The sequence below is a fragment of the Falco biarmicus genome, chromosome 3 (assembly GCF_023638135.1).
Source record: "Falco biarmicus isolate bFalBia1 chromosome 3, bFalBia1.pri, whole genome shotgun sequence".
Classification (NCBI taxonomy): Eukaryota; Metazoa; Chordata; class Aves; order Falconiformes; family Falconidae; genus Falco; species Falco biarmicus.
The window spans coordinates 99,702,020-99,728,907 of NC_079290.1; the positions used below are offsets into that span (position 1 = coordinate 99,702,020).

General features: G+C 47.0%; 1 protein-coding gene across 3 annotated transcripts in view; it reads right to left on the bottom strand.

The window, feature by feature from the left end:
* Positions 1-18,103: 18,103 nt before the first annotated feature.
* The window catches only part of MBOAT1 (membrane bound O-acyltransferase domain containing 1), a 58,006-nt gene continuing 49,221 nt past the window's right edge, over positions 18,104-26,888 (bottom strand). For all 3 annotated transcript variants that reach the window (XM_056332418.1, XM_056332419.1, XM_056332417.1), the window contains 4 exons: positions 24,481-24,545; positions 22,961-23,093; positions 21,677-21,828; positions 18,104-19,952 (listed from right to left, as the gene is read on the bottom strand). In XM_056332418.1, coding sequence (XP_056188393.1) covers positions 19,820-19,952; positions 21,677-21,828; positions 22,961-23,093; positions 24,481-24,545 — 483 coding nt within the window. In that variant the 3' untranslated portion in view covers positions 18,104-19,819. The remainder of the gene's footprint in view (positions 19,953-21,676; positions 21,829-22,960; positions 23,094-24,480; positions 24,546-26,888) is intronic.

Genomic DNA, 26,888 nt, shown 5'->3' on the forward strand with positions numbered 1-26,888 from the left:
AAGCAGAGCAGTGCATGGGCTCAGCAAGGTGTGGCGCTGGGAACAAACCTCCGCCCTCGTCCCAGTAGTGGGGCACAAACTGGGTGCAGGCAGAGCAGGTTTCAGTCACCCAAGGCCACCTCTCCCACCAGCCAGCCACGGCCTCCTGACACAGCGCCTGGCCGCTCACCCACACCCGTGTGATTTACAAGGCTGGGAACTCACCACCACCAGAAAGTGAAATGACCTCAAGATTCATCGTATTCAACATTAAGCCCAGAGGCTTGCTGCCCTGGCTGCTAACCTTGTCCGAGACCTCCTGCAGCTCTTTTCATGCTTCTCTCAGAAGGAGTGATGACAAGGACATGGTAATACGGCAGGACCCCTCTCTTGGTCCTCTCCATCACCATATCTACATATTAATATCTTATATCATATTTGAAATCAACAACATAAATCCCTCTTTGCTTGGATCAGGCAAGTATGACAGATAAGCAGGCAGTGACTTACACAGTTTCTGAACATTTACCCCAAATAAGAAGAGCTGGAACCCAGACAGGTCTGAAAAAATAAAGACACAATAAAAAAAATTCACTGTGGTGTTATGTAGAGGAATGAAGCTGGGTTAATTAACAATATATAGCTGTGGGCTGGCTTCAGGGGCAGTGGGCTGGCTGCCGTGGATAAGGTGCAGCTGTGGCTGGTTCCTGCCGAGTAGTTAAATAGCTCTAAGGGGGAGGGAAGAAGAGCAGTCAATGAAGAAAGACCTGGAAGAAGCAGAGGGAGGAGAGAGAGTGCCCTGGAGGTAGGAGAGACAAGGAGAAGGATGCAGTAGAGGCAAGAAGCAGAGGGACTGGCCTGAAAAGGATGAAGAAACAGCCCAGACAGTAGATGAACTGTTGAAACCTTGTGGGGGATTGGTGGCTGTGCCAGGGCAAGGTGTGGGAGCTACTTATTGAAGTTAACCTGGTATGGGGTGGTAAAAGCCTTGTTGCAGCTTGATAGTTTTAAAAGTGCTGTAACAGCATTAAATCAAACTCTTAACAGGATGCTGCCTTGGACACTTCTCTGAGACCCAAGCAAAAGCCTCTTGTCTGGGCTCAGTGGAGACATGTACCTCGTATAAGCAGCTCTGCTGCAGGTACAGGGCAGTGGCAACAAAATTTCAGACCAGATTTCTAATGAAAAACTGAATGCTTTAACCGAATTAATCTTTTTAGTAATGATCCCACTAAAAGCCTGATTTAAAAGACACTGAGTTCAGCTTTTTCAGCCTGGAATGTGTGGGTATTTTGAGGTCAGATTCCAGAGTTTTGAAATGAAATTTGAGAATCTAATGTCAAAACATTTTTAGGTGGTTCATTTTGAGTTTTGTACCATTTGTATTACTTTACCAATTACATCAGGATAGTTCTGATAACTGACATCAAGGAATACCGTAAAATTGTAATAATTAGCTCCCAAATTAAACATATCTCCAAGTGAACTGGTTCTGAAATGCTACAAGGCACACTTCCAGAAGTGAAATTTCAGAGAAAATATTTAAACAAACATATTTCTGGTTCAAACAGGGTAGAAATAACACACCCAGTCAACTGAAAATTCAGTTTCAGCCATCTGTGGTGGAAGCTTGCCTCTGAGCACTGCTCCCGAGCAGGCAGGCAGCACACTCGCTTTGCTGAGGATGCAGGCTGGCCCACGCTGGGGTACAAGGTCCTCTCCTTCACCTCTCCCAGTTTGCTCCATGGGGCTGTAGGGTGAAGGAAGATGGATAAGAGCTCTAGCAATCCACTTGTTAAAATGGTCAGCGTTTCATCCTACTTCAGCATGCAAGACTGCAGTGTGGCTTTTTACATGACAGAAACCCAATCCAGATGCTCATCTTCACCATCGTGCCACAGCAAATGACTCATCTGCAATCCCAGCCAGACCTGGGGACAAGAGTTAGGCCAGAGTTCACACGAGGTTTTGGATATCTTTGCTTTTCTTGGTAAGGCCAGACCCGAGAGAATTGGATTTGTGTGGCGTTCTTCTAATTCACACATTTGTGAAGCTGTAATGTGGTTCCTCGATTGCTTCACAGCAAGGGTAGCAACATTTGGACAAGCACAGTGAAATCCATCTCAGGCTACCATGTCAAATGAACTGACCTTGCCTTGAAAAAATTTTTCCTTATCCTGCTTTGAGAAAAAACTGTCCATAGTATCCTGGTGGAGGTGTATGATCCAAAGGGGTCATGATGGAGGTGCCAAACCCTTCTTGACATGAAGTATGCCTTGCATCAGGAGCACAAGCCATGCAGCTGTGGTGGTACCTCCTCCCTTCCAAAAGCAGCAGCAGTTGCTTTCACTGGGAGCACTCAGCTCCTTAGCATGTGCACTAAGCCCTACCGAGCACGTTTCGCAAGAAATTTGCTGAAAGTGCTTGCAAGACACCAGCACTTTCTAGACCAGTTAACAGCCTTCAGGGAAAAGCCCCACAAGCTCCAGGATAGCTGGTATCAAAGTAATCCAAAGTATCAGCTTGGGAAAGACCCTATATGTACTACATCTCCATCACCCAGTCCAGGGAGGACCAGAGTTACCAGTTATCCCCGGAGCTCTGCCCTGAGGGCCTCAGGCCACTTCACAAGCCATCCCAAAATGAGCCTTGTCTGGCAGGTGCCCCTGCAGCAGCCCCCACAGTGCTGTGTCCTCAAGTCCCTGCCACCGTCGGGGAAGCATCCTGACTTATCCCAGCTGAAGGTCTGACTCCTGGGACCCAATTTCACTACTGAGGAGGTTTTGGTGCCTGAGGTGCCCGAACCAAAAAAGCTGAAGAAACAAAGGACATCACAAAGATGGATCTCACCCCTTTGAATGGGATTTGGTTCTCTGAATACAATTCTCTTTTGTTTTAAAATCTAGGATGAAGATGGCTTCAACCCAAGCAGTGTGCCTAACCAACATCAAGAAGAGAAGGAAAGATTAGGAATGGCTGGATAAAACCAGAAGGACCCAGCCCTGATATTTTATTTATTAAAATCTGCACAATTTTAAGGGGGATGTGGTAGCTTACAAATGTGAGAAGACCAGAACTCTGCCCTGAGGAGCTGGTTTACATTAAATTAAGGCAGACCAAGCATAAACAGGCCTGGGTAACAAGAACACCTAGAATTTAAATAGTAAACATTAAAAAAAATACTAAAAAAGTAGCACTCGAGGCCATAAGTCATCCTTGAATTGACAGCAGTTCAAAGGAAGCTTTTCCAGGGGCAAGCCATTTCATAACTGCCTGCTGTGGGTTTCTTCTCCATCCCCCTGAAACATCTGGCAACTGCTGGTGCTAGGACTCGGAGCTCGGTGAGCCGGCCACCAAGCCACCCCCTCGGGCATCTGACCTCTCCTTCAGCCACCTCCTCTCAGGTCTGACGGCAAAGGAGGTGGGTCCCCAAAAGGTGGTGTGAAATGGGAGGGAAAACCAGAGGAAGAGTCCACCCAACTGCAAAGGGTCAAGGTGGGAAAGCCTCAGCCAGTCATGAGTCAGGCCCTGGACAAGGATGCTAAAAATCTGGATTTCATCCCAGCCTTGACCTTGGACAAGTTCCTCTGCCTCCATTTGCCTATTTCCACTCCCACATGTAGTCTGCCTTCGTTATGTTGATTATAAAACTGTTTAGGGCAGCAACTGGCTCTTGCTATGCACTTGTGCAACACTGCTCACAACAGGATCCTAATTCTCGCTCAAGTCTGCTGGCACAGCTGTAATGCAAAAAAAAAAAGAAAAAAAAGAAGAAAGAAATAAAAAGGTGTAAGCATTTCAAAATCTGGAAAAATGTTAAAAGACAGGCAACTGCAGGGAGTTCAAATGAATTTCAGCTAAAGCCCTGATTTCCAGTGTCGTTACTAATTATTACATGCAAAAGAAAAAAAAAAAAGCAAAAAAAAAGCTTAGCAAGCCCAAACCTGCCTTTGAATCATCTTTCAATAAAGGCTGGGACACATTTTCACCTGCAAACAATAGAGAAATTTTGCATTAAGCACATTTTAGTTGGAAAAAATCAAACTTTTCAGGATTATCCCTCCTTTTTGCAAAAAAAATGACATCATTTTTACAAAATTAGCACGAAAGTTGTTACTGAGTGGGTTTGGTCTCTGAAAAAAATATTTACTTTTAGTAAATTAAATATCTCAGGAGCTTTTCTGCTAACAAATTTCATTAAAGGATGCTGTGGCCTGTTTCACAAGAAATAAAAAAGACTATTCTGATCCCTGCACAATGAAAATAACTTTGAAAGTTCAAAATTTGATGAAGCTATTTTCCCGACTCGAGGCCTGCTGTATTTTTCACGCGGTGTTGACAAGAGCTAAATGAGAAAGAAATTCTTTTTCCATCATCTATTCAATCTCTGCCCTCTCTAATGATTAGCAAGATCACCTGTGTCACTGGTGTTTTCTTGTTAAATAGAAACTCATCCCTTAGAAACACAACTTGAAACTATCAAATCACTCCTCAGCCGATGGTAACAGCTATCTATCTACGCAGCCCTCAGCTGGTTTTAGCCAGCGACGTGGAGGTAAGAAATGCTGTGTGACCATCCAACTCCAGATGTCTCATCCATCCTTTAAGATCTCCTCTCCGAGATAAAGGCACAAAACAGCTGTGATCACACAAACCCACCGGTAAAGCCAGCTTACACCTGATGCTTTGCTCTGCCTTGCAATTAACTTTTAAATTAGGAAATATATTTTTTAAAAAATGTTTTCAAGGGAAACGGAATTCTCTGTTTATGGCTCCCCCTAACTGAATTACCCAGCACTCAGAAAAAGCTGAAAAGCAATAGGAGAAAGTTCAAAGGCTCGATATAATTTTTGAAACTCAGATGAAGCTGTTCCCCGCCACAGGGAAAATTTCTCAGCATTACCTTGTTGGTTTATAAAATAATTTCTTTCAAAGCAAACAAGCCAGGAAGGCTGAGGGGCACGGTAATGAGCAAGACTAGGTGGGAAGTCATCACCTCTGCTAGCACCACGTTACGGTCTCAGCCTGGCCAGCTGCTGACCAACACCGCTGCTCTAATTGCCACTCAAGAGCCTCTTTGGAAGCAGTTCATGGCCTTGGTCTAATGCCTGGGATGGGTAACGTTAGCTAACGCCCACACTGGCAGCCTCAAAATAGCAATCCCAGCTTATCCCAAGGGATGGACCATATGAAAATCTTGCATGCTGGTCTGGGGTGCCTCTGAATGCAAGCGGTGCATGCGCTGCCCCAGCTGCTGCGCTGGCTGTGGGCACCAAGGGCTCCCCCCTGCCAGGCGCCCCGTCCCACCGCTGCGGGCACCCCCAGGCCACAGGGCAAGGAAAATACTCAGTGCAAGCTGGAGGCTAGCTGGCCATGGACCTTCTCCCTCATGGATGTTTGGCCTCTTCAGGAAAATCTCCAGCGGACTTTGGGTGCCGCTTTCAAACGGCTTGAGAGAAAAGGCAATGCTTGCAAACGCTCCTCACTAGCATTTTGGGGTCAGAAATACAACCAGCTACAAAACCCAGGGAACATTAACAAGCACCCTGCCAGCACCCAACCCCTTCAGCACCTCACCCGTACTTGCAGAACAGCACCCAAAAAGTTTGAATTCAGGAAACTTCCATATCAACTCCTCTAAAAATGCCCTTTCGAGACACTAAGATGTTGGAGTTCCTGCTGGGAAGCTGTGGCCTGCAGGGAGGGGTTGTGTGCAGCACTCCTATTTGTCTTTATCCAGATAATTTTTCTTGTGAGGGGTTTTTTCTGCCTCATTGAAATGCCTGCACCATACCCCTGCCCTTAGCGTAACCCTTGGGGCACTAACAAAGAGCGAACACTGAAGAGCCCATAATGTCGTGGAAATAAAAGATGAAAACACCACTTATGAGAAAGGGAGAAAACAAACAAACAAACAAAAAAACCCAAACCCCCAGAACCTGAGGTTTTACAAAAAGCTGCATAACTTGTCTTTGGGGCTGGAGGAGAAGCAAATGCATTTGACTCATTAAGGAGAACTAAATCCATCTACATGGAAGCTGCAGTATTTTTGCCATCAGTACCTTTTCACTCATACAAATTATAATTTAGCGATTGTATATCATTGACAGCTGGTGATGCTGAAAATACATATGTGCCTTCTTATATTGAAGCTGCTGGTCTGCTCATGTTTGCTTTGAGGTACAGAAAGGAAATCTTCCGGGTTTATTTCACACACGCTGGAAAGATTAATTCTTCTACGTTTACCTGTGAAAAAGCAGGGGAAATGGGGGGAAGGGTCCCGGCGCTCTGCCCTCATTTTCATTTGGTTTTGCAACTGCAGCTGCCAGGTGGCTGGTGCTGGGTCCGGGCTTTGTAACGCCGGTTCCCAAATCCTTGGGGGAGCACTGCCACCTGCCGGCCCCGCCGCCCGCGCACCGCACTGCCCGGCCGCGCAGCGCCCGCGCACCCCACCGCACCGCACTGCCCGGCCGCGCAGAGCCCGCGCATCCCACCGCACCGCCCTGCCGCGCAGCGCCCGCGCATCCCACCGCACCGCACAGAACGGCACCGCACCGCACCGCCGCGCACTGCTCGCGCATCCCGCCACACGGAATAGAACCGCACCGCCCTGCCGCGCAGCGCCCGCGCATCCCACCGCAACACACAGAACCGCACCACATCGCCGCGCACTGCCCGCGCATCCCACTGCACGGAACAGAACGGCACCGCACCGCAGTGCCTGCGCATCCCACCGCACTGAACAGAACCACACCGCCACGCACCACCTGCACATCCCCCGCGCATCCAGCCGCATCCCACCGCACAGAACCACACCGCACTGCCCGCGCATCACACCGCACCACTCCGCAGGCCAGTGTGGAGGCAGCCGGACCACCTGTCCCCCCGGCCCTGCGCCACTCCAGCCCTCCCACTGCATCCCTGCATTAAGCTGGGGCGGTCCGGCACGGGGGTCTGCACGGCAGCTGGGGACTCCCCTTTGGGCCAGGTGAAGGAGCAGGGCTTGCAGAAGGGTTTGCAGCCCCGGAGCAAATGCAGTGGAGGGGGTCAGGGAAGGGGCTGCTCAGCTTTTCGGCACATCAGCCCTGTTCGCTCACCGTTTGCTTCCCTTCACCACAATATCACACTTGGCGCTTGAACACTTAGTGGGACTTGGATTTATTAATTTATTTTAATTACAGCAACCCACGGGTGCCTGGCTAGTTCCCACACCACTGGGTTGATGCTCCCCTCTTCAGCCCCGAGCTGGGCACCCAGCTTTCCTGCTGGTGAGTGAAATCCTTAGGGCAGTGGGGTGGGAGGCGGTGGTACTCCTGGCTGTACACCCATGGGTGATGTCCTCCAGTGGCTGCCCGAGGAGGTGGCCAAAATCCTGTCACCAGCCATGACAGCCTGGTCAGGTACTGGAGGCCTGGACCAGGAGCTGTAAAGAACAAGCTCTGGGAAAAAAAAAACCCAAACCAAAACCCACAAACTGTTTTCCTCTGAGTGTTTGTGTGTAATTTCCATAATAATTGTGTCTGTTGTCTGCAGACATGAATTCATTACAGCGGGAGGTAAGAGAACAGCCAGCATCAATATATGTTTCAAATTCCTTGCTACAGCCTTGATTTATAAGGCACAACCTGCAACACTGACTAGCTGGTTGCCTTTCAGTGAACTGAATTTAGCATGATAGCTGAGAGGACTGAAAAACAAATGGACAAATTTTGGTTTTGAAGCACACTCTCCCTCCGTATTTTTCATTTTTAAGAGTTACTAGCTGTGTTCTGGCTATCCCCCTGCTCCCCCCACTCCATCCCCCTCCTTCCTCCTGTGCATGCTCCATTGGCACTTGCATTAATCCAGGCCCGAAAGTACTAAATTGTTTCCCAGTAATGTGGGTACCCAGGGGCAGAATATTCAAGGAACAACTGAATTAACCATCTGCGAGCCTCCACGCCAACCCATATAAAAGCCCCCTGCCCAGAGCAGTGGCGGTGATGGGCACAGCCCGGTCCCTCAGCAGACCATGCAGCACCAGGTCCCGTGGGAAGCATCCGTCCTCCGCAGGCACCGAGGGCCACGTGCGGGGAGGCTGCCGGGCGCACACCCACGGGAGGTGGGCTGTGGGCTCCCACGAGCGGTCTCTGAAGAACACCAGTATATAGACAGAGGTGTAATAAGAAGAAGGAGGTCTGCACAAAGGAGGAGGTCTGCAGTCATTATAAATGGACCTTCACGGCAACAACAACAAGGAAAAGAAAGAAAAAAAAAAGCTTTCAGGGAGAAACAGAAAATAATGTTTTGCAATTACAGTCCACAGCTGCCGCAGCTCCAGCACGCATGCTATACACAGGTGCAGCTATTATAGCAATGAATAGCACACACTAAAGGTGCCATCCATATGGATAATAATATGAGGGCTGAAAAGGTATTATCATTTGCAGCCTGATGCTAGAGAAAAAAAAAAAAAAAGTAGGTTGTCTCAGTCATCCAGGTCTCAGCTTTAGCTGAGGCTGTGGAGTACTGGGTGAGCAAGTGGGTGCTGGCAGGGAAGCTCCTTTCACCAGCGGGCTGGGGAAAGCCTCCTGAGACACCAGGTAATGTCTGAGACAAGACCACGGTAGGAAAACTGGCAGCTTTTTCCCTGTCTTTGTTGTAAATAGCAAGTTTTTAGAAGTTTCTTCCCTTCCTGTTGTTTAAAACAGCTGAACTGTGAAAAGTACTTGGGAGCAGAGGAAAGGCAGGATCTCTCCTCCAGCCTCTTCCACCCAACATCCATGCTCGGGCAGTGCCACTTTGCCCACTCAGCAGCAGGGCCCCTTACTGGTGTGAACAAGGGAGACCTAGACACAGAACGACAGCTGTGGGACCCATTCATCAATATTTTGCCCTTCCCCACCCCCATCCCTACATCAGCCCCACGCAACACCAAGGGGGTCTGGACCATCCAGAGGTTCCCCCCAGCCCCAGTTACACCGCTTCTGTCACCTGTCCCCAGCCCAAAGCGGCTGTGTGCTGTTTGGCTCCATGGTGACTTACTGCAGCTTGCGGCCCCCCTCCCCTGGCATAGACCTGTGACTCCAGAGGCACAGGACGGTCGTTTCTCTGCAGCCAGGTTGCCCCCCCCCCCCAAGTCCTGTCACCATGAGATAGCTTTTAGGAAGGCAGAGGGTGCAACTCTCATTTGCAGAGTTAGCAACCCACTGCAAGCAAGGCAAGACGCCTTCCAGACTGTTCTACCACACACATCCTTTCTTTCATTGGGAAGGGGAGCTGTTACAGACAGTTAGAAGAGAGCTAAGCAAAAAGCAGAAAAGGGGTTACCCAGTGCAATCTGGCATCCTGGCCCATGGTGAGTGGGTTTTTTTATTTCTCCTATCTGTAAAACACTAAACATTTTTCCACTGGCAGTGAAGATGCCTCAGTTGCAAATGTAAGGCTAACAGCAGGTTTGCCTTTTCCTCACAGAGTTCTGGGCAGTTGCCCACAGACCCACAAGCATTCACAAATCATAGACCCCTGACTTAGCATGCAACACGGACAGCTTCCACGGGTACAAAGATGTCCTCATCCCCCCTCGCCTCTGCCAGCTCTGAGCCCATGCCAAGGTCCCTGTTGCCACCGAGCCAGCTGATTTAAAGCTAACGTAAATAAATCCACACAAGCGGCATCCTTTTGACTTGCAGTCCAAACACAGACCAAACCCTTTATTAATTATTTTTTTTTGACCTTGCATAGGAAAACTACATTGCTTGTCACTTCAGCCTCAGTGCTCCCCCCCCGCCCCCTCAGCTTCAACTGAGCTTTTGCAGAACGACCCCTGCTCCAACAAGCCACGCGGTGGGCACAGGGCACTGGGGACTGCCCGACCTAGCAGCATGGGGCAGAGGTGTGATATGCCCAGCGCAGCTCCATCCTCTGACCCAGAGGGATGCCAGGGAAGAGTCCAGATGTTTCTAGACTGGTAGTGCCAGGAACCCGCTGAACGCAGGTGGGGGAAGTGGTTGTCCCCAGCACCAAGGCAAAAGCATCCTCCGGATTCCTGAACAGGCCCCAGTTCACCAAGGTAGGCAGAACCAAGGCCTTTTTATAGGCCTTTAAATTGGAGGGAGGCGTTAAAATTAATTTGAAAACTTTGCAGGAAGCTGGCATAATGAAAACAAAAGTGGATTGATGCACTGGCTGGCATACCCTCGTCCTGGGAAAGAGCTCAGGCAGCCGCTTCCAGAAAAGCTGGAGCCTGCTGGAAGGGAGCACAAAATAGAAAACATTGCTCAAAGGAAGCTTGCAGACAAAGTGGCCATGTGGAAGAAATTATAATGATTAGTACAGTACCTGAAGTGTGCAGGGGACTACAGAAGACTGAAAAAAAGACCCAGAGATTTGATTTTCCACTGCCTTTCATCATCAGCGGTCACTTCATACTGGTGCAAAGCAGGAGCGCAATCTTCACAGCAGAGAACAAGTGCACTTTACGTTGTCTTTCTCTCTATTTTCCTGCTGCAAAGATCTCACAGAAAGTGGCAATCAAGACTATTTGTTCCTGAGCACTGGGTCTTGGAGCCTAAGCTACGACATAGTCCATAAACAAGAGATAGAGGGAGAGGGAAGCCACTGAGAAGGGCTGCCACATTTATCTCTGGCAAGGCCGGAAGAGGGAATAGGAATAAATGGGACAACATCCAGTGACCGGCTGCAGAAAAAGCACAGAGTTACAGAAAAGAAAAACCTGTTTCTTCTCTTAATTTGACTAGACTCAACAATTTTCCACAATCAATCTCTTCTAATATCAAACTCAATTACAGCCTTAGATAATAAAATTTTAAGGCTGTAATTCAGACTCAGCCAACTCCCTATATTCACCATAACAGGTCAGCAGCAATAAATAATAAATATAGATTGCTAGACAGACAGGCAAAACAGATATGAAATGCTACCAAGCCCAACCAGCAGCTTCTGGTGGTATCAGCAGCTTCTGGTGGTGGCACCAGCTCTCAGCAGCCGGCAACACCTACGGGTGTGCTGGGGCTGCCCTGTGACAGTGCCACCGCGTTTCAGGCACTGCGGTTTCTCTGGAGTGAGGAGGGTTAAGATTTCACTTCTCGTTTTCTGCTCCCTGAAAAGCTGTGGTTTGAATTAAAAGGCTTCTCACTCGGATTTGCCATGGAGGGGAAGGTGTTTCTGCCAGGTCTCACTGCAGGTCCTCGGTGCAGGCGAGCACCAAACTCCTGATGAGATTTTCCTTACTAATAAACTAAGCAACTTTAAAAAGATCTAGATGACCTTTAGGGTTACAATAATGGCAGAAGGGGCATGTCAGGCATAGGTTTCCCTCAGTAAATTAAAAATACATACCTTCATCTGCAATTTATTTGCTGCATCAAATGCAGAGCGGCTCAGATTTGCATGGTGTGCTTCACTGCACCACGCAGCCACAGCCAGCGGTTTGAACAGATACAATAAATTGGAACTGGTGGATACAGGGATGACAAAAACTCCAGATGTGCTGAAGAAAAGCAGTGACTGAGCCTGACCTCTGCCCAACGCACACAGGTATTCCTGGCTTCTGCTTTGCAGCTCATACAGCGGCGTTACGATACAGCTAAGTGTCTCCCATGGGCTGTACCTCTGTGACAAAGGAAGTATGTTCAGTCTCTCTAAAGTCTGGCTTTATAAGGCTTCATAAAGACATCGGGATGTAAAGTAGTTCTATCTGAATGTGTATTTATGTTCTGTGATAATGTTTGAACCAAGCTTCTAACAGAGGGGAAAAAAGACAGAAAGGGGCAATGTTCAAAGGAATCAGCTACTTCCACCTAAAACAAAAAGCAAGCAAACAAAACCAGAATAAACCAGAATAGATCTTTTAATTTGTTGTTTTTAAAACAGAAGAGGAACATTTTGTATCTGGATATCCAGAATATTCTTCAAGCTCAGAAATATTTATCATCTGACTTACGTGCTCTTGCAGGAGTCTCTGAATTCCTTTGAGTCATTAAAAGGATTTTGTCCTCAAGTCATTCCTGTTAGGGGAATATTCCGTTTAGAAACTTGCCTCCTGCTCAAAGGTCACATGTGGAGTTCACAGTTAAGGTCCCTTCTCACGGAGTTTCAGGTCACTGCCCTACCCACTGAAGAAACAGAGATCTTTAACAATTAAATAGTTCCCTAGGCTACGTCCATACCAGGCAGTCCAGGAGTGCTCCCAGCCTGGGATGTACGTGCCATGACTGGTTTTGCTCCGGGAAGGTCTCACCCCACCTCTCCCCTTCCCTTGGGAAGGGAAATTCCCTGCAAGGGTCAGGAGGGACACACCGTGCCCTCCCAGTCCCCAGGACAGCAGCTGGGGTCTCTGGCCACAGAGCCAGCCCTGCAGCCTGGGGCGGCTGGATGCTGCCGAAGGGCTGGGAATGAGCCCCCGAATGATCTCGTGTGTATGTACCCGGTGTAAATCTGTCCACCGCTTCAGGCTTTAGCACCCAAGAATCAGGAGCGACCTGAACGATGGGAGGAGTAAGGGCATTTCTTTGCCTGTTCAAAGATGACACAGTTCTGCTTGTAGAAAGCAGGTTATTTTTCCATTCTCAGGCTTTTGATATTAAGAATTAGCTATCCACTTTCTAGAAAACAGGGAATTAGTCTTTCCAGACAATGTGTTTAACAGAGAAGAAATGAATCTTCATGAGCTCAAGACATATTCCCTCTTCTTCTCTTAGCCCCTCACCCCCTGCCTCATATCTCTTCTATGCAGTTTTTCAAATAGTTTAATAATATTCACAGGGACATTAGATTAATTGGATTTTAATTCCAAATGACTGTGAAAGCAGAGAAGTGAGTCACCAGTCCATGCTAATGAGAAGATCTATTAAGGACCCTTCTCTGATAGACACATAGAGTAGGGTTATAAATATTTCATATTCAATTAATTGAATTTTGCCCCCTGTTATATGATGCTGCCCTGGAATGTTAATCAACTGGGACCAGAGAGAGAGAGAGAGGAAGAAAGAGGGAAGGAAAAAAATGTTAAAGAGAGGCTTTAAACAACATCAGAGCCATTCCCATCCCCAAATCCTCCCAGTTCACACAGCACCCGCACATCAGAGCTGAGGCTTTCGTACCAACTGCATCTGGTTCCACACACTGGATAAATTAATGTTAATTAATCAGACAGTCACTTTATGAAGAACTGTGCGCAAAAGGTTATTCGAGCCCTGCTGCAAATAGATTTATAGGTATAATTGCCATGTTGAATGACCCTCTGAACATAGGCTCATTAAACTGGCCATTAGTCAAGAAGTCTAATTGAGGCAGGCCAATAGCACGCTGCTGGGACCGTGTGGCTGGCTGCAAACACCGCTGCCAGCTCTCTGAGTGCCACCGATAATGCCGCTCCCCGTCCTTCGTCCTTCGGGCAGGCTCTGCCGCTGCGGCTGCTGCCAGCTGAAACCCTGGGCGGGAAGGAGCGGGCAGAGAGGGGAGCTGCCATGCCCGGCATGGCTCCCAGCCTCGGTGCAGCTTTGCATCATTCGCAAAACGCATCAGGGGACGGGGCGCAGCGTGGCAGCGGTGTTACAGACAGGTGCCGTTCCCAAAAGCCTTCCTGGCCTTCGCAGCTGGGAACAGCTTGAACATGCAGGCTTCAAAGGCGCCGAGATCAGAAGGTGAATGCAAAGACACTAAAGATTCTTGATGACGTTGCATATTTTAAGAGCATCTCTCTTTTCATTGGGGTGGGGGGAAGCACGGGAGGCTCCAGCCCAGGACTCGGAACACCCCGGACCGGCACTCAGGCAGGCACGTACACCCGGAGAGCCAGGCAGCCGTGGAGGCTGCAGTCCCCTCCGGTCCTGCGGTGACAGTGGGGGGGCTGCGGCCAGCCCCACGGTGCTGGCTCCAGCAGACTCCCCCAAAAGCAGCAGGCAAACCTCACCACCATCTTGGGCAGCAGAGACTTGAAGCCAGAGGCTGGCACTTCAGAAACCCGCCTCGTGCTCCTTGTGGCACAAGCTGCCTGCTCAAGGTCCCTTGCCACAATCTCTCTGTCCCTCCAGCCCCACCTACGCAATTATCCCTGCCCTCTGCTGCCTAAAGCGATCCGTCTTTCTGCTCACGATTTGTGTGAGGATCATCTCTTGTTTCATGCACCTGAGGGGCCCTGCCTCCCAGTTTGCACATCAAGGGCTGAAGTTGCAAGCAGCCCCTCTGACAGACACATGCATGCCATGGATCACACGCGTGTGCACAGTGTGGGAGAGGGAAGCAGCATCCCAAGCAACCCTGAAGCATCCCGGGCATCCCCTCACCTGGCTGCCCTGGAGGAGGTGTGGACCAGGCCAGCTAGGGGGGGGGTCTGTGGATGTCAGAAAATGGCTTTTTTGTCCAAGCTGCTTCCTGAGACACCTCCATGGGAAACCTGCACCATCAAGATGTCATTTAATAAGATTTGGGCAAAAAAGTCCACATCACCCACAGACAGGTAAATCAATGAACAGACTTAGAACGTGTTCACATTATCTGTTCCTATACCCACATTATTCACCACACCCTTTGAGGCTGCCTTTGGTTGTGTATCTCCCTGATCAGATATAAAACAGCCACGTAACATGATCTTTCTCAAACACAAATAAAACATTTAAAGCAGAAAAACTAAGGTGCACTCATACAGAAGCCATCAAGGCAAGAATAAATAGGAACAAAGAGAAATCCATGTGACAATGTCACCATCTGAAGATGTTTCTGATACAGAGAGTTACCAGGTTCCATCCCTGGACAAGGCAAGGGCTGCTTAGCTCGTCTGGGTCCTGGCAGTGTTTCCCTTCACCCTGTCCCACCATGACTGGTTTGGTCTCGGCAGGCTCCAAACTCTTTTCCTCGCATTGATGGGCACGGTATGTACCTGTACAGCACCTGATGGAGGGATGGGGAAAACCAGCTGTGTGCATGGCATGCTCCTGGACCTGCTGCCCACTAGCCCAGCCGGGACATCACAGGCAAGCTGCACAGCCCCCCCGCAGGGAGCAGGGACCCACGCTGCGTGGGAAAGCCTCCAGGCAAACCCAGGGTCTCACTTTCAGAGCTGCTCCATGGAGGGACAATAAATCAGGCCTGAGGGCAGTCTCTGGGCACTTGTCAGCACTCATTTTCCCCCATCCTGTGGTTCCCTTCCACAGACCATATTTGAGTCACTTAAGCAGCAGTGTACCCCAAGTTGTCAGGGCAATTAAGCACCATCTTTCCAACCAACAAAGCAGCATTTCCTCCCGTAATATTTTTTTCTAATCCACCTAGCTCCGCAGTTTCTCCTGCTCTCCTGCCCCAAAGCAAACCCCATTTGTTACCACACAGGTGAAAAGCACCAGCCGTCCTGCCGGCTGCCCTGCTGCAGAACCCTCTGCCCCTGCAGCATCCCCCACTCAGCACACCGGAGAAGCTTCACCGAGCATTGGCTGCAGAGCCCAGCGAGCCACAGAGGGCACGGCTCGGAAACATCACCCAGCCAGCACGCGGCCCCGCACGTCACACCAGCACCCGGGAGCCCGCAGCTTCCACCCTTCACGCATGTTATTACTGTCATCTCTAAGAACAGGAGCAGCAGGCTGATGCTGCACAAAAGAATCTGCTTTTAAAGCGCAGACTGTGTATTTGTACTCCCGCCGAGATGCCAGGCACGGCTTCCCGCTTTGTGTCGCAGTGGAATGCCTCTAGCCACCGAGAGCTGGAGTACATCGGTTCAGTGATGTAAGGAAAGGCAATGGTACCTCCAAGGATATTTGGTATTTCGAGATGCATCCGTGTGTGTCACTTCATCTTGGGCAAGGACAAGGAGACACGTGCTCTTCCTCTGCCCACAACATGTGCACTACAGGCATTCCTCCTAACAGACTCTGCAATCTTACAGCTTCCATTTCGTCCTTTTACTACTGCAGCCAGCAGAATATGTTTCTAAAGAGCCCAGCTCAGGGATAAGGAGGTAAAGGCTTTAAATATTAGAGACACTGACCTTACTGACAGGAATTTTACCACTAGAATTCCTTGGGTGCTGCGTTTTCAACCTGTATCTCCAAGAATCCAGAGCTAGTTTGCTGAGCCTGCTTTTACACAGGCCGAGAGGTAAGAGCAGGTTTATACAAACACCTACCAACAGACTAAAAATCTGTGGCCGCCTCATCCACCTACATCATTTTAAGTGATGCAAAAATTCCAGCTATGTGCAACGTATGCATGCAGAACAGAGCAGCCAAAAAGGGAGGAAGAATATCTGCCCACCTTGTATCCCACCTCTGTGCTGCCTCCATTGCTTGGCATGCTCCAAGGGGACACGCAGGAATGTACTGAAGGAGGGGGACAGCTTACAGGACAGTAAAGTACTTTGTGCTTCCAGTCCACTGGGGAAATTGCTGAGCTGTTGCTTCTTTAAATATCAGACCCATAGTTAAGCTGAAATGAAGTTTTAGTCTCCATTCAGCCCTCTCTCCTAAGTGTGTCTCAACTTCTTGTTTAGTTTTAATGCAGCTAAATGTGCTAAAAAATAGCAGCTAGAATTTGCCTTCACTCCAAAGGGGTGATGCTGCTGGTGTCTTTTTGGTATTCCTATATTTAAAATCACAACTTTGTCAATCCAGTGCAATCTACCTTTTTCACTTCTGCCTGATAGTCCCACACTTCTCTCTTACAAACCGCCAAGACTGGTTTTGTCCTCAGAATCTCTCTAGAAGCTTCAGCTCCTAGCTTTTTGCAGCACAAGGAAAGCAGAGAGGGATTATAAACTAATAACATGTTGGTAATCACAATAACATATTTTTGTCACTAAAGCACACCCTCAAATCACAGTATTCCAAGGAGAGACCAAGTAATGCAAGACCAGTGCTCAAGTTCCCAACATCACACTTACAGAATCTGACTTTCTGCCTTGGCTCTGAGTTACACATTCCCAGGCAAAGCAGATACACGCTACTAGCATGGCTCTCCTCTAAATAACAGTGTCTGTCTGCAGTCTTCCCATAAACCCCAATTCTCTCCCGCTGAGAAGAAAAAGAGAGGAAGACTCACACAGTGGATTGAGACAGGTAGCACCAACGCCAGCAGCCTTTTTACAAAGGACAGTTTTACAGCGATGTAAACCCCTCCGTGTTAGCTTTGCAGAGCTGCCAGGTTTGGCTGCACAAGCTGCCTAGTCTGCAGTAACACAGTACAGCAAAGATTTTAGATAATTTCCTGCCCCCCTAACCCCCAACTTTAATACAACCGGCAGGTTTCCCTGCAATGCAACATTTCAAAAAGACCGTTTCAGTTTTAATTCACTTAACATACGAAATCCACATGAGCAGCCCTCGGGGAAGCCCAGGGTTCCTGTTTTCAGGGGGAGGTTCAGGCTGAGACAACGTGGTGGGAGAACAAGGGTTTGCTCATGAGCCCTGAGTAATCCATCATGTTGTGGAAGCTGAAACTACAACAGAAGTCGATGGCATTAGAGTGAAGCAAGTTCCACTTAAGTGAAACACTAGAAAAGAAACCCCGTGGATAATATCTGGTCTTTCTTGAAGGTACAGTTTGGGAAGGGTGGCAGAGCATGGGCTGTAACGGGCAGATCTCCGGGCACAGAACAGCAGATACAAACCTACAACCCATTTCGAGTGCATTTGTTTTCCTAAAGTCAACCTGCTGGAAACATCTGCCTTCTGCTGGCCACAGCCTGGCCTGGCTGTGCATTATGGGCGTTACGCCAGCACTGCCGGCACTCGCGGTGAGTCATTCCAGTTTCTGGGAAGTGAACGCTAGCTGTCTTCAGCCCACGGGACCCCACGGCCAGCAGCGCCCAAGCCCCTGTCCTCCCTAGGGATGCACCCTGGTGCCCTCCCACCAGAAACAGGCTGGCACAGCCAGACCTGCAGGGAAACCTTAGATGGCCAAGATGCGCCTGAGGCTGGTGCCACACGGAGAACAGGTGCATGAGGACAGGTAAAGACTGGCCAAATTAAGGATGAAGTTGCCAGCAAAATGACCAGGGGTCGTCTTTCCTCCGTTTCAGCAGGAGCAGGCTGTAAAGCCCAGCAGCTCTGTAAAATCCAGCAGTCCCAAACATCTCCCCTCACACCCATCTCACATCCATTAGACATTTCCAATTAATAATGCCAGGCAGTGACACAAAGCAATTTGTTTATTCAGATCAACCTTTTAATCCCATCTCGCCTTCAAAATAAATTACCAAATAAACTCTTCCACGAACTATGCTCTAAATCAGGAGGTGGTCATAGGAGAAAAGCTTCCCACCGGAGAAAAGAAATTTTTAAAAATTAAACTTTTTTTGGGAACTTGTTTTAGTTTGACTGATTTGTTCCTTCCCAAAATGTTAGGATTCTGCAACATTTTAACCTGACAAAAAAATCAGAATACAGTAACAGCAGATTCTTTGCTCAATCATACATCAGTCAAATGATCATAAAACAGTACCAATACAAGGGAATTGCTTCTACAAAATCCTGAAATAAACATTCCTGGAAAACAGTCATTTTTTAAAATTTATTTGGTTTTGATGTGTCGTACCGGCCTGTTTTACTGGGGTAAGTGGATTTTAAAAAATAGTTAAATAAAAAAAACTGACACAGCATTTTGCAGCAGGTTATCTCAATGCACAACAAGCTCTTAGAAATTAAGCCTCAAAATATCTCTGTAAGCCAAGAACTTTACAAGCAGGGAAACTTGTATCAACAGGCTAAGTAAAAAGTCAAGATCATACAAGAACTTGCTCTTGACTCTTGTGACGATCATATCACATCACAATATTTTGTAGAGAATGATTTATGATGACTGTTTCATGTTAGTGTTATCCTGCTGGAAAGTAACCCCTCCGTAAGATGGGATGGTTTTGAGTAGAACAGTCTGATCCATTACAAACCTTTTTCAGATTTAACCTGCTAACTGTGAGCTTTCAAACACTAAACCCACGTGGATCCTCAGTTATTTTCATACCAAAATGCAAGTGCTGTATCACGCTAAAACTGCACAGTAAGGCTGATGTAGCAATGAGCACCAGCTGCGTCATTAGAGAAGTGCAACTCTACAGATCACAGGGTGTTTGTACCATCTTTTACTGTAGGTTGGGTTCCCCATCCCCACATTTTTTTTTTTTTTTTTTTTTTGCTTTTACTTGGCTTTAGATTTTGGCTTAGCCAGTTGCCAGTGCTCCCAGGCACCTACTCTCAAGGGACTTGTCTTGCCCTCATTACCAGCAGGTGTCACGTTGAAGGATGTGAAATATCCTTGCTGCCAAGCTCAGGCTGCAGCCCCTGCTCTGGGGATTGCTGGGGAAAGCCCCGCTCCCTCTTTGCCCTGCCAGGGCAGAAGTCAGTGCCAGCACCTTGAGCAACCCCATGTCCACAAGTTTCCTACTTGCACCGTCTCTCTCCACAGTGCAAAGCTCCCCCTGCCAGCTGCCCGCAGCGCCAGGCTATCAGGCAGCTGGTCTAACTCCTCCCTTAGCGGCACCCTGCCCCTCTGACCACAAGATTATTTATTGATTAATAGTCGTCTATTTCTGTAAAAGAGCAAAAACACCTCTCCGTGTGAAAAAGTTTAAATATATAAAAACACTTCATAAAAATATTTATTAAAAAAATCAAAATGCCCCATGAGCCTGTAAACATTGCCTGTAAAAGCTCTGTTAGCTGGAATATTTGGAAATATTTGGAAAGAGTCATTCAGGCTCTTTTCTGCCCTGTCCAGTAAGATTTTAAGATAACCAATACAAATGCCACTTGTCTTGTACTGCGACCCTCATCCCACCCGTTCTTCTTCCTCCTCCTTTTTTTCTGCTGTAGCAGTTCCAGTCCCAATGCTGGCATTTTCTTTCGAGGCATCATTTGTCTTTGCTTTTAACAGAGTTCAGCACGGCCTGATTCTGAGCCTTTCTTGTGGGGTGGCTTTGAGGTCTGATTGGTAACACGAGCAATACCAGGATGCTTAGGATGTGCATGTGAAAATACATAGACCTGGGAACAAAAGCAGAAAGAGAATATTACATTTTTATTGGTAATAACATTAACTGCAACCTCAGTAAGCCCATGCAGAATTTATTGCTAAGGGGTGAATGCGGCAGGTATGAACCTCACCTAGAAAGCACAAAAACACAGCCTTGAATTTTACACAGCCTATGCCTGTAGTATGCTGGCCTTGATGATAATTTTGCCGTGGATGTTAATAAGGTAAGGAATCAATGGCAAACTCCGGAATCCACAGCTCAGATAAACACATGTAATTCAACTCCAGACTTACTCAGCACATCTCTCTTTTGATGTTGAGAGTGTAGAAGGCTACATCCTGAAGAAACAAATTTCATGCTTAGGACATCCAACTTGTACAAGTTTTAAAAAAATAAAAGTGACAGAAAGAAAAAATAAATTCATTCCAAGTGCTGAGATCTGAAATAAATCAAAACACCTAACTTTTAACTGGGGAAGGTCAGGTAATGATGTTTACAGAAGGGTTGTGGTTTTGAAGGCAACTACTCGGAGATATCTTTATTTGGGATCTTTATTTGTATCTTTTTATTCAATAAAAATGTAAAATATTTTTATTTCCAATGATTCAGTATACACAAGATTGAACTGATATAAAAAATACTTAAACCAATTACACAGAGCTCTGGCAGCTTGGGAAGGATGACATTTGGGAACAGTGCAGTCCAGCTCTTAACCCTGGGATGCACCTTTCTAGGAGCTCCTTTATGCTTCTTACCATAGTTCTTAATATCGTTGCAAGGTGCTTAAGACCACTGCTAGGTGTGCAGTGCTCCAAAAATTCACGCCCTGGGCAAAGGCCTACAATTTCCTTGCTTAACAGTCTTTAAGATTAAATGATAACTCTGTTCAAAGTCACTACAGCAAAAAACATTAAGGAATGAAACTAAGATTTGGAGCCACTTTCATATTGTAAGTTTTCTGTGTTGAAATCAACTGTTTTAAGAAACAGGAACAGAAAATGCCAAAATTCAACCCCCTTCAAACAGACTTACTGACAGCAGCTATCTTGACTACCAATTCTATGTCTTTTATGTTAGAGGGAATTGGCTTTCTTCATAACCAAAACCTGTTAAGTCTATGTTGACGGTTCGCTGTAGAGTGAAAGAGAAGCAAAGCAACACAGTCCAGTCTCCCTTTTCAAATTACTTTCTCTATTTCAAAGTATTTTTATTAGAGTATATCCCATATACTCTGTGACACCAGTGTTTTCTTATTTTTAAGGAACCTAGGGAAGTAGTCACTTCTTAGGGAAGTATTCAAAAAGAAAAGCATACTCGTTTCAAGAAGTACTGCACTACCAGGCACCCTCCCTATCTCCTGCTGAGCGGTCACATCTCCTGCTGGAAACCTGCTCCTTTCTCATCCAGTCCTTCCTACCACCAGCTCACGTCATTCCTAGCCCGTCCAGCCCTGGCCATTGTCAATGGTTGAGACTCGACTGCTTTGAAAAAGGAAACTGAGTCACACAAGGACACAGAAAGACTGAGAGGTACAAGTGAAGTGCTCTGCCTTGGCATTACCATCATCTTATGAAGTTACAGGAACACAAAATCACCCCTTAACACATTATTAAGCATCCTGTTGGAACTCCTGTCGCATGTGATGAAATGCCAGCTGCTCTTCCGTGTGGTTTGGGTTATTTAACAAAAGCCTGCGACAGTCTGGAGAATAACAGTCAAGAGGAGAGGACTCACTTGTAAAACTTAATGGTGGGCTCAACAGCCAGCATAACAAATGGTGCAACAGTATAGCACACAGCCAGCTGAGTGACAACCCAGGTGACGGCATCATAGGCTATCTTGAGAGGCACTGAAGAGAGGAAGTAACGTCTGCAATTGTTTCTTATCTGCAGGTCAGGGAAAAGTAAACAGAAAATTACAGAAGTTCATTTCTTCAGCAAAGTCACGCGGATGCATTGTAGTGTGTGATTCTCCATGTATCATCAGCATTAACATTACAGAAATGTTCATACACCAGTTGGAAAGCACTGAGGGCAGGGGACAGACGCGTATTAACTAGCATATCCCAGATCCCACAGTCAGCCAGCGGCAAGCAGAGAAGCATCCCCAGCCTCCTGTCCACAAATCATGGGAGCAGACCCTCCTCCTGGGTTATCTGCTCAGACCCTCCTCCTGGGCATCTGCTACAGGATCTTTGGGGAGGGGGATCGTTACGATTCGATCCTTCTCCCTCCTGGTTTTGAGTTATCACTGGTTATAAATGGTGAAAGAAAGTTACTTTAAATGAACAAATAGGTGTTTACACCTGCAAGTGTGTGCTGTTCCCTAGAGATTTTGGGTTAGCTTCACGTCTACGAAATCCTCATAAATGAAAGGCTGAAAGATCAGCAGTGATAAATTTAACAATGTTGCCTGTTCTGTCTTTGGTGACTCTACCCAAGATGAAGCCCATAAACAGAGAGACCAGTTCACTGCATCAATTGCATCCACACGAAAGAGTTTCAGTTTGGGCTGGTGCTCAACCCGTAACAGCTTCTTGTGGAAGACTGGGCCCAGGGCCGAGTCATGCCAGCATGTAGGCAACATGACCTAGGAGAAGTCTGGACTCTGCCATGAACTAGGAGGAGTCTGGAGACTTCACCATGACCTAGGAGAAGTCCAGACTCCGCCATGAGCTAGAAGTTTGGACTCCAACATGACCTTGAATCCCAAGCTAATCTGACTGCATGGACATAGCTGGTGGCACTACCAACTGTACACCCACAAGCAACGTACCCTGTGACAAGCCAGCGACAACATCGCAGCACATGCAGAACCGGTGCAGGTTATAACTGCTGGGGGTACTGCGTAATTAGCATCAATACAGAACAAAGTTTTGGTGAACATCAAGCCTGCAAAGGCACAGAAGAGGGCTCAAAGCAGGGACAACCTGCTTGACCATGCCAGGGTGGTCCCTGCAACTGGCAACTGGAGAGTATCTAGCATGGGCCTTAGGAGAGAACAACGAAAGGTACATACTGCTCTGGCTGCGAGTGTGATAAGGATTCCAGTGAGAAACGTAAAATAATATCCAGGATAGATACCATGCCACAGGGCCGACAGGATGAATGTTAAAGCCGTAGGGTACCAGGGAGCTCTGTCATAGCAGACACTGCAAAAACAAAAACAAAACAAGATGAGGCTGAATACAGCTGGACAATGGACACTGCACTTCAAATCATCTCTGTTTTTAAGGTCTGTTTTAGTCTGTTTTCTTAATGGTCTTATATTGCCTCCGTTGCAGACCAGGGTGAAGCACTCTCCATTTAGACGGTGGCTTAGATGGAAAGAGGAAGGGTGTTTTTATGCACTGAGTATCCAAAGAGTGCCTATACAAATATTCCCAGTGCTCACAGCGTTTAAATAAATAATGGGGCAAAGGCCAGGCAAGGCTTCATTTGCCTTTATTCCTCTATCTGGAACCAGACACTACCCTTCAAAACTCTGATGGCAGATGAAGAGCGAGCTGAAAGACAAAGAGACGCGACCTCAGCCTTCAATGGTGAGCAGAGGTATTTTTAAGCACTGTTATTTGGCAGATGCTGGGGACAACAGGGAGAGCCATAAGCCATTGCAAAGCAGAGCATTCCTGCTAAATTTAGCAGCCCAAAACCTCACTCTAAAGACACAAGCAAATGATACCAGTTCAAAAACACACCAACCAGTCTATGAACTCTCTGAAGTTTGACTGAAATGCTGTGATCCAACGAAACGAGTCAAGATAACGCACTTGTTACCAGGAAGATCATTTGAATCATGAAAAATAGTAGACATTGACTTTTAAGATGTATATATTTAACAAGAAAAATAGTTATGACACCTACAATAAATCTGCGTCTGCATTTCAGACACCACATAGAGTGTAGGTTGAGCTTTAATCATGTCCAAAAGCGTAACAAGTAACATGAGACAGCTCAACCTACAAAATTTGGACTTATGCTTGTATTTATATGTGCCTTAACAGTCACGGGTTAAAATCAGATCCTCCCAGTGCTATCAGAAGTCTCCTCCATATCCTAACCAGGGGCTCGCTGGCAAACATCTTCTGGTAACTCCGAACCAGACCACACTGGGGCTCTGAAGATTCCCACCGCTTTCCAGTTACAGTTGAACTGGATCCCAGTGACACAGCAAGGCTCACTTCCAGTAGCAGCACACACGGGAAACATACCACAGCAAAGTGAAACAGTACAGCAGGAACAACCAAGGGAAACGGCAGCCTAAAAGATGCCATCAGAATGCTATTACTTTTTATTAGGGAAGATCTGAACCGTTCATTTATGACTGTGCTGCTCATATATAAAATGTGGGCGGTTTACATCTGCAGCAATAAAACTTTACAGCACTAAACACCCTTGTATTCCACCAACTGTTACAGACGCAGGGAACAAAAGAAAGAACAAGAGGCTCTACATTTATGAGATACCCCAGTCAGTGGTTTTCTAGGCCAGCTAGAGGTTTTGGGTCTCACAAGCATGTCACTGTCTCATTCCCCTTACCGTTTTAGCCAAGCAGCTGTCTGAATGTTCCAGTTCTCAATGTACATTTTAAAACTCGTCGCCGTCTAAGAAAGAAGTTCACATGAAACGTTAGCACTGAAACCTGTAAAATAATACTTGCATTTTAAGTTAGAGAGGAGATACATGGAAAATATTAATTCTAGTGGCTAACTGTTGTGAAAACTGTGCCACAGTCCGTCGTTACGCTAATATGTTTTGGGAGAGACATTAACTAGGCTGATTGCTCACCACTAACACTTGGCACTTGCTGTAAAATCTCACTTTGTTTTGTAAAATTAAATACAGTGTTTGGTTATTTTTAAAATTATGGGAAAACTGAAAAGCCTTCTTGTTCTAAATGCTTGGTCTTCCCTTCAGCTCATAAACAGCTTCATTTTTGGAAGAGGTAAGTTACCACCCTTAATGCAGTCTGGACTGCCCTAGAGTGCTATTAAAACAAAGTGTCATAAAAATGAAAAGAAAAGCATTATTATTTGGAGAATGAAGGGGGAAGACTGAAAAACACGGGACAAATAATTTTAGGACTAAATTTAAAAGCCATTTCTCAGCCCAGTGCCCAGCTTGAGAAACAAGAGCCGGGGTCCTGGGAGCACAACCTGTACCTCCTCACAGCACCAGTTTCCCCAGCTTTCGAGGATTGCTGGACTCCATTCAGCATCAGTTCCCCTAGTTCTGGTTAACTTCACCTCTGGTGGTTTCCATCCCCGCTCCCCTTCATTCCTCTCCCACCGACAGAAGCCTCCAAGGACCCTCCTCACCGAGCAGGGGCACGAGCCAGTGACACCACACTATTTTCCAGTATGGGCTGAAGGCAAGGGCACACTGAAAAGATGGATTAAAGGCAAAGGTTCCGGGGGGAATCTATTTTGCACTTCCACACAGAATCCTGAAGGCTGGTACTTCGTCCACTGTGTTTAAAGAGTTAATATTAGCAATTCCAATGCAGTACTGCCACATTTTAACTGTGTTACTGCAACAAGAGAAGCCAAGGAAAATATAATTTCTCTTCCAACTAATATTGTCGCTCTCTTTTGGCCTCCTTTAAGCTCCCTTGTTACATTACCAAGAGAGAAAGTAGTCACTGGCTGTCAAAATATGTGTGCTGCCAAGGCTTGCAAGTCTCCCACAAGCCCATCACATTTTAATGCCCTCACCACCTCTGCCATGTGCTTATCTTCACTAGGATCAGGCCATTTCTTAGCCACATTTAGCACTCAAGTTCCCAGCTGTTAAGCAATTTTGCATATGCAGGTGGCTGTACCTGCTGAAATGCACTGTAGGCATAAACTTCAACTCCCAGAATCGTCATCAGTGCATAAAGTGGCAGTTCAAGGCTTACCCAAAATAATGGTCCCTGTAACCTCTTTTAGTCATTGCACACATGATAAAATTAATGGAGAGCACTGTTTTATGCTCCTGGAAATCATTTCTTCACCCTCATCTCCATTGCCCACGTGACCAGCAAAGGAACTGAGTTTTGAGGAGCCTACAGTTCAGTGGGGAGAGAGGAGCAAAGGCTCCTGTTTCCTTAATTTGTCTTGTCTAAAGGTTAGCGTTGCCTGCACTTCGCTTTCCTCCTTCAAGCAGAAACTACCTCATCCCATCAGGACCCATCTCCTGCCCCAAAACTCAATCGGATACTGATTCAAGATCTCAGTGTGGTACCCAAGGGTGTTGCCATCATCAGGGACTGCACAGTGTCTCTGGGCTGTGTATTTGTACAGTTCAAGGAGAGCTGTACACTGAGGATTAATTAAAGTAAATAATAATAATAATTAAAAAAAGACAGAGAAAGGATGTTGAGAAAGAGAGAATGAAAGAGATACTTCCAGTTGTGGCATCTTGCAGTGAAGAATTACAGGGGCTCTTTCATTTTTGACAAGAGCTATTAAAGCACATTTGCTCAGTCAGTCACAGATCATTCAGCAATAAAACAGTCAACTTATTTTCATCTGCTTTTCCTTTTAAAATCGTAACTAAGGAATTACAGGGGGTAGCTCCTCCTATTTCTAAAGAAAAGAAGCCTTGAGAAAGCAGTCTCCCACACATAAGCATTTTCACATCTCACGAGCATTCACAAAATCTTCTTCGGGGCAAATAAATGACATCGGCCATCTTTTGTGTTAGAGAAACAAACATAAACAGCTTACAAAAGGCTGATGGACGTTAAAAGCGTACTGCAGCCACAAGAAACGTGTGACAGCTGTTTTGAGAAACAGTGCTGTTTGCTGGCTGGAGTTCTAGGTCAGCAGCCACCCAAGCATCACAGAGCCCTGCCAGTCCCATCCAGGCTGCTCAGCTCGTACCTGGTCCCCCCTCAACCCCTGCTTTCCTCCACCTGCAAGAGGCACTCCAGGCACGTGCAGGGACCGAGCCCTTGCAAGCGT